Source organism: Dioscorea cayenensis, unplaced genomic scaffold (genome assembly GCF_009730915.1).
Source record: "Dioscorea cayenensis subsp. rotundata cultivar TDr96_F1 unplaced genomic scaffold, TDr96_F1_v2_PseudoChromosome.rev07_lg8_w22 25.fasta BLBR01001909.1, whole genome shotgun sequence".
Lineage (NCBI taxonomy): Eukaryota > Viridiplantae > Streptophyta > Magnoliopsida > Dioscoreales > Dioscoreaceae > Dioscorea > Dioscorea cayenensis.
The window spans coordinates 10,432-22,062 of NW_024088300.1; the positions used below are offsets into that span (position 1 = coordinate 10,432).

The window sequence follows — 11,631 nt, forward strand, 5'->3', positions numbered from 1 at the left end:
AGATCTTATTTAAAAAATTCATTGTAATAACTTCTAGTATAGTGAAATAAAAAAATGAGTCTCAAATCTTGCCTATCATATAATATATTATATTATTACATACATTAATGGTTAATACACACATATATATATTATAAGTTGGGCCAAGGGGTTACTCCTTCACCCCTCCCTCCACCCCAAGGGAATATAAGGCAAAAACTGTATAATTATCATATTTAATATAAAATTTATGAAACTATTCTCATGAACAATTTATTTTTTTTAGTACATATTATTCTCACAACAGATGGTATTCTTATATTCCTATGGAGTTGGGATAGAAATAAAATATTTTTAGATTTAATATATTTCTACAAACTATTTAATATTAGAAACATATTTTTAGTAATATTTTTTACAAATTAAATAAAAAAATAAACTATATTAAGGTTTATCATTAAGTATATATATATATATATAACTGAAAATCCACATACTTATACAAATATTCTAAACTTTTGTACCAAACACCCTTGCAAAAAGTGCGGAAGAAGTTGAAGCTACCACAAACCATCAAGTATCAACAATAATATAATAATAACAAGAACCATCCCATGCAAAAAAAAAAAAAATAATAATAAATATAATAATCCATCAAAGCATCCAAGGTACTACTACTATCACTACTATTACTACTACTACTACAACCGGACCATATAACATCAGCCTGTGCACTTGCAGACCAACTTTAATAAAGTGTTCCGGCAGAAGCGGTCAAAAAGAAACCAGTTCTCAGGTTTCATTCCGACCAGACAAAAGTCACAAAAGCCCTGACCTTTATCCGGTTCCAACGGACCAGCACATATCCCCTCCTTTTCCTTTTTTAATGAACACATGCATTACCAATCCAAACAACAACAACAGCAGCAGCAAACAGCAGCAGACAAAACCATGCAAAGCTTATAATCCATGTCGGCCATGGAATCTAGCTAAAATTTAGATTCCCCTTGTCTTTCTCTCCTTCTTGTTCCCCAAAAGCTCGGCCGCCGCCGCCGGCATGCGCCGCCCCTTCTTCTCCTTTTCTTTCCCACTTGTCTTCCCACCCTTGACCAATCCCATGCATGCTCCATTGCTCCCTTCTTTCCTCTCTCTCCTCGGGAACGCCATGCATCATTTCCTCTTCTTTTTTACTTTTTTTCTTACCTTTTTTTAAAAAAAACTTTTTTACGTAATATTTACGTACTTCTTATGTCACCATGCATGCTCTTTACTTTTCTCTCAATATTGTATGTATTTTTGTTTGCAATATTATCTCAAAAAATTACTATTTTTTTTATTTATATATATAAGACTATAAGAGTAAGTTTGTTTGTAACCATATATATATATATTATAAATTGTCATATTTAAAGCAAATCATACGTCTATTTAACTCACTATATCCTGGTGTTTATTTCAAAAGATTTCCCTCCTTTCTCTCTCTCTCTCTCTCTCTCTCTCTCTCTCTCTTTCTCTTTTCTATATATATATATATATATATATATGAGTGTGATTGTGATCACAAAGCATTTCTTCAAAGGGGTGAAGGAGTAGCTAGAGAGAATGGAAACAGAGATAGGGAATAGGGGATCCTCAATCCTTACCATGAAACCAGCGGCGGAGATCAAGGCATGCAAGAGTCATAGTGAGGCTGAGCGTCGCCGGAGACAACGCATCAACGGCCACCTTGCCACCCTCCGGTCTCTTCTTCCCTCCGCCACCAGAGTAATCCCCTCTTCAATTCCTCCCCCATATCTCAATATCTTTGCATGCATCATATCATTGTCTTTTTTCTTTTTATTTTTATTTTTATTTTTTGAAATAAACATCATCATATGATTGTTTTGACATGAGATTATTAGATTATAATATAGATAATATAATATCAATGAGTTTTTTGTGTACTAGTTTTTAAAAATAGATAAATTATTTCCCATATTCTCTATATTTTATTACACAGCTTTAATTTCTAACTAGTATATGTAAAATATAAAAATATATTTTTATTTTAAACTCAAAAAAGTTTATGGGTTTTTTCATTTAAACTAATTATACATTTAATAGATATATCAAAAAAAAGAAAAGAAATTGTTACATACATTTACTATAGAAATTAAAATGACAAGTGAAATGATTTTTTTTTTTTAAAAAAAAAGCAGCCTAAAGGTATTTTTGTAGAGTTTGGGAGTAGCAAATAATTTCTCTATTTTTTAAGGGGTGACAAACAAAAAAACAAAGGGAATTTTTAGAACTCATTCCATAGTTTCAAGCCTATGTGTATAAATATATATATTATTATTTCTGATCATATTCGTGGGCACGAATCTTGATGCACAGATGGACAAGGCAACGTTGCTCGGGGAGGTGGTGCGGCACGTGCGGGAGCTGAAAGGCCTTGTCGGTGACGTGGCACGTGACGTGCCGGGTGAAGGAGATGAGTTTGGAGTTGACGACTCGGAGGGTTCGGTCAGGGCTTGGCTTTGTTGTGCGGACCGGCCCGGTTTGATGTCCGAGTTGAGCCGGGCGATCGGATCGGTTCGGGCCAGAGCGGTTCGAGCCGAGATTGCTACGATTGGGGGTCGAACCAGGAGTGTGGTTGAGCTCGAGATGGTTGGGTCCGATCCGGTCGGACCGTTTCGGTCTAAACTCCAAGATGCCCTTAGATCGGTTCTTTTGGGAAGTGAACCCGGTTCACTTGTTAAGCGGCCCAGGCTCTCGGTCCGGTCTGGCACTAGTTAATACTTTCTAGTAAATTGAGAAAAAAAAAAAGGTATTTATAATCCTGACTAATTATGTGGACTGAACTTATTATTACAATTAATCACTGCTTAAAAACAGACAATATTGTTCAGCATTACACTTCCAGCAGATGTTTATCTCACACATATAGTAACAATCCAATTACATGAATGGATAGACAACTAAATTACATGAAGATTACAAAGTTACAACATGAACATTGAGGTGAAACGGATGAAGATAACGAAGAATGAAAAGTATTTCAAGACCAGAATGACCGGTTTTTAATTGCGTATTTGCTGCCGCCTTCGAGACCTTGTCGGTAGACGAGTGTCCATTTCTCGAATGAGCAATCGGTGAAGTCATAGTATCCGCCGTGAAGAGAGAGGGATCCTTCGTTCACTCTTTCTTCGATCCATGGGTATGTTAGCAGGTTCAGCAGTGAAGCATTAAGTGATTCCTAAGTAGGAATAGAAAATATATAAATATGGTTGAGATTTATCATATTTTGATAAGAGACTTAACTGAGTAAAAGTACTTCAGTCACAGAAACTAGTGATGGCAAATGGTTCATAGAATTTGTAGCCAAACAAAAGATGAGTATGCTGCACATTTCAGTAACTTGTGCCACAGAGTGGATCTTGTTGTGAACAATGCAATGCTAAAAGCTACTAATCAAGATGTTATAAGATCAAAAATGTTAAAACCTCGTCCATATGTGATTCCCAGTACATGAATCAGAGTTATCTAACAGAAGAACTAAAAAAAGTAAGGTTTGTGAAGCCAATCATAGATGCCGAGGGAGATGAAAACATGTTCAAGTGCGGTGAGCTATGCATAAGAAGGTTCCAAATATAAGACAGTTCAGTTCCCTAGTAATTCCTTGAAGAGATTACTATGTGGTATGTCTGTTTTCATCATCTGAATAAGAAAAGGCACAAAATAGTTAGAAAGTCTATTGTTTTGCATCTGCAATGAAGAAAATTACCTTCTCACAGTGTTTGCATTGCAACTCAAAGTTCAAGTTTCCAGCAACAGCTTCAGTGCTTAATCTTGCAGTCTTCCCGATAGAAACCCAATCTTTTATAAAGCTTCTGGCATTTGAGCATTAAACCGAAAAAGTTAATTGAAACTCATATCAATAAGACATGCCAACTAAAATAGAAGGGAAAGGAATCAGAGAAAAACAAATAGAGAAGGTGGCCCATCATTACTTGGATTTATCAGCCCTTTTCATACTCATGAGGGCCCTGATACCACCACAACGACTATGTCCAACAACTAATATATTTGCCACCTGAGTACAGGAAAAATATGTTAAAAATAGAAAAAGAGCAGGCATGCTGCTTGAAGGCAAACGAGAATACAAAATACACTCTCCAAAACATGATTAGATAAAACTAAATGGCTGCATATCAGAAAATATCCTTCACCTGAAGAGAGTTCACAGCAAATTCAAGTCCTGCACTGACTTCTGAAGCTCCATGCTAAAAGACATTAGCAAACATCAAAATTTATATGGAAAAAGAGCACATACAATGAAATCTAGAGTCACGACAAATGAAGATTTTCATTAAATTGCCAATACCTGAAAAGGGGGAACCAAATTCGCAATATTTCGTATGGTAAATGCTTCTCCTGGTTGAAATCCCAAAATGCTGGAAGGACAGACCCTAGAGTCTGCACATGCAATCACCATGAACTGCACTTGAAAGCGTTAGTTGGCATGAAATTATTCTTCTGCTTCAACCTTCGGACACAAATACGTAACATGAAAAGACTTGAGACTGCTTCGTAGTCAAATTACAAAGAAAATTTAGAATAGAACCCCAATTATAGTGTGTGCATTGCAGTAGTACCTTTGGTGTTTGGTTGTCAGAGAGATTTTGATAATGATCCAGATTCTCCCTGTTAATGACAAGCACAGTCAGCTGAAGGAGCAGATTATTTTAGTTTCTTAGTGAATATTAAGATGACACTGCTTTCTCACTTACAAATATACTTGATTCTTGAAATGTAGAAACCTATCTTTTAATTCCTCAAATGGATCCATGGTATCATCTTTTTCCTCAATTGTAATCTTCTGCTTCTCCTTCAGCTCTGCGGTTAGCTCAAGAGGCTCTTTTGATGCCTGTACAGTCAGACTAGTTTTCCTCCTGGATGAAGAAATACTTCAACATTCAGATGTACCAAAATCACCAACATAGCAATTGAAGATCAGCAGTGGGCAACACATTCCTGATGCCAGATGATCCTATGTTACCTAGCTTTATTTTGGAAAAAAAAAATCATCTCCTTTCTCTCTCACTCTCCATCTTAATTTTTTAGTTTTCAATCTCAATCTTATATTTTTTTTATAATTACCTTATCTATTTTGTAACTTTTTAAGCTCCCTTTTTTATATCTTTATAAATTATTTTATATATTCCAAATCTTTTTAATAGTGATTTACATGATTTCAAAAACTCTATTGTCGTCTAAATGAAATTGTAATATGATTTAAATCCCTCATCTTAAGTTTTATTTCTTTAAAAATAACTTAAAATGAGATTCACAATGTCTATACAACTACACACCTAAACATTTGTTCGCTGAAATGTTCTTCACTTCTCAGACATTGGCACGTGTGTGTGTGTATAACTATGCTCATGTCCACATATCTTGTTTTTATTAAATTTCAATGTCGGGTACTCCCGGATACCCGTGCCCTACTAACACTGGATCAAGCAATGCATCACAAGCAAGAAATTCTGAGTTACTTCATGATCTCAAGAGAAAGAATTATTTCTCAATTAAAAAAAAAAATCAATTTCAGTTTTTCAGGAATCAAGTCATGGTACCTACAACAAGTATGGCACATCATCTTTGCTTATTGTTAATGCAAATAAATTATTTCCCAATGAACATAAATGACCTGGAAAAGTTGATGCTAATAAAACACCACTCAACCTCCCTAAATATTATATATTCGTGAAATAAGACCCAAAGACAAGCTTGTCACCAGCAATTCCACCCATCAAAAATTCCATTTCATTTACATAGTTTTACTTGAATTTCAAATTTACAGATTAGAACTAGCACAATATCCACTGGTAGGTCATATGTAAATACTGCTAAGTGCTCTACAGTGGTAGTCCACATGGTTAAACATCGCTTATATCATGGTGATCACTGATATCATAGCAAACAAAAGCAAAATACACTTCCCAGTAAAATTCAGGAAACAACAGGCTGTGAATCAACAACATATTTAGAACATCTCAGACAAAATTCCAGATTGAGGCAACAATACAGAACTTAAAATTCCTTTGACCTGATAAACTACAAGTCATATAGCCTTTATTCAGATGTGTTCTGGGATTTAGGACTTCAATCGGAGCAATGACATAGTTAATGGCTCACCATATAATTCCTCAAAAGATCTTATCTAATCTAATCATTAGACAGTTGACAAACAATAGAGAACATCAAAGTTTCTTATATTGTTTAGAATTTTTTATCTAAAATCCCACCAAGTCGTTCATGAGGCAATTTGGGGTAAATATAGCACAAATCTCCTCTTCCTGGCAATTAATGTTCAATTAAATTTCTCCCACCATGTAAAGATAAACAGCATATCATATATGTGAAGAGAAACAATGATAAGAAATAACTATGAGTGGCTTTGTGGGCATGTGCGTGTTAGTCACATGTTGACTTATGTTATATAGATATATTAGCATATATATTATTATGTTAGTATATAAGGATATATTAGCATATATTATTATGTTAGTATATAAGGATATATTAGCATATAATATATGCTAATAAGATCATCTCTCATCGAGTTGGATATGAGGTATATATAACTCAGGATTTTCTTATTGTTTTCTTCTTGAGACGAGCTTGAGAGTTGTTCAAACCATCAGAGATATTCTTCATAGTGGATTTCAATTCCCGACCCCCGTGGAGACGTAGGGCAAGAGTGCGAACTCCACGTAATTACTGCGTCGTGGTTTGTGTGTGTTTATCTTTCTTTCTCTATTATAGTCCCTATCTTTGCATGCGTTTTTGGAGACTAACCTCGACAGGGTTATTGGGACATCTACGGGTGTGTTAGTGCTTCGAAAGGGGTCTTAAGTGAAGCATTAAGTCCCCCCAACAATTGGCATCAGAGCTATTGGTTTATAGCTTGGGTAAATTTCTGCACACAAGGTGTTCGACAAAAATTCTCGAAAGATGTCTTCACTTGGTAATGCTAAGGTTGGGAAGTATGAGATCGAGAAGTTCAATGGGAAGAACGATTTCTCCCATTGGAAGATGCAAATGAAGAATTTGTTGATATCACAAAAAAACTACACAAGGCACTTTTTGGGGAAAGAAAAGAAACCCAAAAGAAATGAGTGATGAAGATTGGGAAGATCTTGATATGGAGGCACGCTGCAGCTATTATTTTTGTGTTTGGATAGGGATGTCGCCTTCTTGGTGAATGACGAGGCGACAGTGACTAAGCGTGTGGTTGAAATTAGAGTCCAATTTCATGACCAAAACCTTGACAAATCGCATCTACTTGAAGGCCAAGTTGTACACTTGCAAAATGGATGAAGGAACTTCAATCCGGGATCACATAAGCAAGTTTGAAAGGATAGTTTCAAATTTGAAGGATGTGGAGGTCAAAGTAGAGGATGAAGATCAAGCTATTCTTTTGCTACTTTCTTTGCCACCATCATTTGAGAACCTTGTACAAACATTGATGCTTGTGGGTGAGACACTCTCTATGAACGATGTTAGAACATCACTCTTATCTCGATGATCTTCGGGAAGATGGCTACGGTGGAAGAGTGGACAAAGAGCAAGCACAAGGATTGTTTATAAGGGAAGGTCAAATGAAAAGGGGAAGGTGCAAAAGAGGGAAATCAAGATCAAAAGTCAAGACCTATTGCAAAAAGTAGTATGCTACAATTGCGGAGAGCTTGGGCATTATAAAGGCCCGATTGTTCCAATAAGAAAGTAAATTGGAGGAAGAAGAACAACAAAAAAATAACAAGGGAAAGCGGTCAAAGAAGAAGCAAGCTATGCTTCGGGGATGAGGACAATGATGAATGCTTCATGGCCAATCAAGGTGAAGACATTTCTGGGAAATGGATGCTCGATTCGGGTTGCTCTTATCACATGTGTCCAAATAGGAAGTGGTTTACAACCTATGAGAACATTGATGGTGGTAATGTATTGATGGGCAATGATCATACTTGCAAAACAGTTGGGCTTGGTTCAATTAGAATCAAGATGCATGATGGGATTATCAGAACCTTGACAAATGTAAGGCATGTTCCAGATTTGAGGAAGAACTTGATTTCACTTGGTGTATTGGAATCCAGTGGGTGCAAGATTGTGGCCTACAAGGGAATTCTAAAAGTTGTTCGAGGCTCCATGGTGGTGATGAAGGGTGTTTGTCATGGTAATCTATATGCTTTGTTGGGTATGACAATCACAGATAATGCAGCAATTGGGATTTCCAAAAGCAGTAACCTATCAGATTGTACTAAACTTTGGCACATGCGTCTTGGACATATGTCAGAAAAGGGTTTAACTCTACTTGGAAAGGAAGGTTTGTTGAAGAACTTGGAGAAACCTTGCATGGACTTTTTGTGAGCACTCGTGTGTATGGGAAGGCACACGAGTCAAGTTCACCACAAGCAAGCACAAGAGTAGAAGACTATTAGACTATGTGCACATGCGGACGTATGGGGGCTGGCTAAAGTTGCTTCAAAAAGGGGTTCCAGATATTTTGTCTCATTTATTGATGATTACTCAAGATATGCTTGGGTATATTTTATGAAACATAAGAATGAAGTATTTGAGACATTCAAGCGGTGGAGAGCAATGGTTGAGAAAGCGAGCAGGTAGAAAGTTGAAGACAATCGAGTCGGATAATGGTACGCAGTACATCGAAGGTGTCTTCGAGGAGTTTTTGTGATCAAGAGGGTATTGTTCGACACTCGACGATTAGGAATACACCACGCCAGAATGGGGGTTGCAGAGAGGTCGAACCGTACATTACTTGAGAGAGCAAGATGTATAAGATCTAATTCGGTTTGGGCGGAGAATGGTGGGGCGGGAATCAGTGGCAACAACATGCTATATAGTGAACAGAGCTCCACATTCCACCCTCGATGGTGACACACCCTACAGACTATGGTCAGGAGAACATGCGAACTATAATGTTCTTAGAATTTTTCGGTTATACGACTTTACTATCATGTGAAAGAGAATAAAGCTTGATCCTAGAGCCAAGAAAGCAATTTTTCTTGGGATATGCAAAAAGGAGTGAAAGGCTATCGCCTTTGGTGTATGGAAGATTCAAAGTTTATAATCGGCAGGATGTTACTTTTTGATGAGAATTCCATATTAGCTTTGCCTAAAAGCTATGAAGCCTCTTGATGGTGATGGTGATGAGTTAACAACTAACACCCAAGTGGTGGAGATTGATGGATCCGAAGACCAACCATGCCCCGACCATGTTCATGAGAATGTTGTTGTAAATGAACATAAGGAGGTTCATAAACATAATACACAAACACTACAAAGTAGAAAAGCAGTCTTTGGCTACTACTAGGCCAAAGCGGCAAGTTAAAAATGGTTCGAAGTTTGGGTCGGATGAACCTCCCGAAACACTATGGGACAGTAAATTTGGTTGAGTATGCACTCTCGGTGGAGAATGATGAGCCAGGTCACTTTTAAAGCAAGCTATCGAAGATGAGAATAGTGAGAGATGGTTGGTTGCGATGGAGGAAGAGATGGAATCTCTTCGGAAAAAAACCAAACATGGGAAGTTGTTCCGTTGCCCATTGGTAAGCATGCTATAGAGTCGTAAGTGGGTGTACTAAAGAAAAAAAGGAAGATTCATCTAAATCTTGTGGCACAAGGTACAAGGCAAGACTAGTTGCCAAAGGGATTTGCTGAGAAAGAAGAGGTGGACTACAATGAGATATTTTTCTCCGTGAGTGAAGCACACCTCTATCCGTGTATTGTTGAGTTTGGTAGCTCGTGGTGATCTTCAGTCCGAACAACTTGATGTTAAGACGGCCTTCTTACATGGTGACTTAGATGAGGAAATTTATATGCATCGACCCGGAAGGGTACAAACTCGAAGGAAAAGAGAATCAGGGTTTGCGCTTGAGGAAATCACTTTATGGTTTGAAGCGATCGCCTCGACGATGGTACAAGCGCTTCGATACTTTTTATGCTCAAGAAGGGTTACTCCGAAGCAAGTATGATTGTTGTGTTTACTTTCGTAAGCTTTGTGGTGATGCATATATCTATCTCCTATTATGCGTGGATGACATGCTCATTGCTAGCAAGAGCAAGGTGGAGATAGATAGGTTAAAGTCTCAACTCCGCAAGGGAGTTTGAGATGAAGGATATGGTGACCCGCCAAGAAAATACTGGGTATGGAGATCAAAAGAGAGAGGTCGAGCCGTAAGCTATTTCTACATCAGAAGGGTTACCTTGAGAAAGTAATATCACGGTTTGAAATGCAAGATGCTAAGCGGTGGTGACTCCATTGGCCCCACATTTTCGTCTCTCTAGTAAGCTATCTCCCACGATTGATGAAGAAAAAGAACACATGGCTCGTGTTCCTTATGCTTGTCGCGATGAGGCGCCTAATGTATGCGATGGTATGTACACGTCCGGATATTTCCATAAGCGATCGATGTGGTTAGCGGATTCATGGCAAAATCAGGAAGGCTTCATTTGGAAGCGGTGAAATGGATTCCGAGGTACTTGAAGGGTACCATTAGCATGGGTTTGTGTTTTGGTGGAGAAAGATGTCGATTGAGTGGGTTTGTGGACTCGGATTATGCAAGTGATCTAGACCGTGCGTTCCACTCGGTTATGTATTTCGGATATTTGGTGCTCCAGTTAGTTGGCGATCGATGATTACAAAGCCACGGTGGCACTATCTACCACGGAGGTGAGTATATGGCCGTGGCGAAGGAGTGAAAGAAGCTTTTGTGGTTATGGGGTTTGTTAGATGATTTGGGGATTGAGCAAGGCCGCGGTGGACTTGGGATGTGACAGTCAGTCGCAATTCATTTGGCTAGAAATCGGGTGCACCATGCTCGTACTAAGCATATCGATGTCGGTATCATTTTTGTGCGGGATGTAATAGAGGAAGGCTCTATCTCCTTCATCGAAGGTGCACACCAAAGGTGACATCGCATGGACATATTCACCAAAGTTGTTCCAGGAGCAAGTTTCAACATTGTTTGAACTTGCTCGATCTTGATTATGCTAATAAGGGAATTTTGGGGTTGGGAATCGACTATTTGAGTTTGGTGAAGATGTTCTATCTTGATGGTCTCGGCATGAAGAAATCCTGATTCGTTCCACATTTGGTATCAAATGAGAAGCGAGGTGGAGAGTGATGAGAGAAAGCAATGATAAGAAATAACTATGAGTGGACTTTGTGGGCATGTGCGTGTTAGTCACATGTTGACTTATATTATATAGATATATTAGCATATATATTATTATGTTAGTATATAAGGATATATTAGCATATATTATTATGTTAGTATATAAGGATATATTAGCATATAATATATGCTAATAAGATCATCTCTCATCGAGTTGGATATGAGGTATATATATCTCGAGTTTTTTCTTTATTGTTTTCTTCCAGAGACGAGCTTTGAGAGTTGTTAACCCATCGAGAGATATTACTCTCATGGTGAGTTCGATTGGACCGATGGAGGCGTGAAAGCGAGTGCGGCGCACGTAATTCTCGTGTCGATGGTTTTGTGTGTGTTTGTCTTTCTTTCTACATTATAGTCACTATCTTTTGCGTGTGTTTTGGAGACCTAACCTTGACAGGTTATTGGGACATCT

At 37.8% G+C, this 11,631-nt stretch overlaps 2 protein-coding genes across 3 annotated transcripts; one reads left to right on the top strand and one right to left on the bottom strand.

Annotated features, from left to right (window-relative positions):
• Positions 1-1,554: 1,554 nt before the first annotated feature.
• Positions 1,555-2,794, top strand: LOC120257148 (transcription factor AIG1-like). The gene is made up of 2 exons (XM_039264742.1): positions 1,555-1,743; positions 2,356-2,794. The coding sequence occupies exons 1-2, from the start codon at positions 1,582-1,584 to the stop codon at positions 2,755-2,757; spliced, it is 564 nt and encodes a 187-aa protein (XP_039120676.1). The 5' UTR covers positions 1,555-1,581; the 3' UTR covers positions 2,758-2,794.
• An 11-nt stretch (positions 2,795-2,805) lies between these two features.
• On the bottom strand, positions 2,806-4,944 carry LOC120257147 (beta carbonic anhydrase 5, chloroplastic). 2 transcript variants are annotated; one of them, XM_039264740.1, is made up of 7 exons: positions 4,752-4,940; positions 4,617-4,665; positions 4,346-4,459; positions 4,191-4,244; positions 3,972-4,054; positions 3,746-3,851; positions 2,806-3,217 (listed from the first exon to the last, which is right to left on the bottom strand). In XM_039264740.1, exons 1-7 carry the CDS (start codon positions 4,808-4,810, stop codon positions 3,020-3,022), a joined length of 663 nt encoding a protein of 220 aa, XP_039120674.1. In that variant the 5' UTR covers positions 4,811-4,940; the 3' UTR covers positions 2,806-3,019. The 2 variants fall into 2 exon arrangements, with proteins under 2 accessions (XP_039120674.1, XP_039120675.1); XM_039264741.1 differs by lacking the exon at positions 2,806-3,217 and adding an exon at positions 3,417-3,678 and having other exon boundaries at positions 4,752-4,944.
• Positions 4,945-11,631: the final 6,687 nt, after the last annotated feature.

What these genes read in the sequence shown, in the direction of transcription:
- LOC120257148 (XM_039264742.1), top strand. Translation starts at nt 1,582, where the DNA reads ATGGAAACAGAGATAGGGAATAGGGGATCCTCAATCCTTACCATGAAA. An exon ending in TTCTTCCCTCCGCCACCAGA is followed by an intron (nt 1,744 to 2,355) that starts GTAATCCCCTCT and finishes CTTGATGCACAG; the next exon opens with ATGGACAAGGCAACGTTGCT.
- LOC120257147 (XM_039264740.1), bottom strand. Translation starts at nt 4,810, where the DNA reads ATGGATCCATTTGAGGAATTAAAAGATAGGTTTCTACATTTCAAGAAT. An exon ending in ATTTGGTTCCCCCTTTTCAG is followed by an intron (nt 4,245 to 4,345) that starts GTATTGGCAATT and finishes AATGTCTTTTAG; the next exon opens with CATGGAGCTTCAGAAGTCAG. An exon ending in TTGCTGTGAACTCTCTTCAG is followed by an intron (nt 4,055 to 4,190) that starts GTGAAGGATATT and finishes TCCTGTACTCAG; the next exon opens with GTGGCAAATATATTAGTTGT.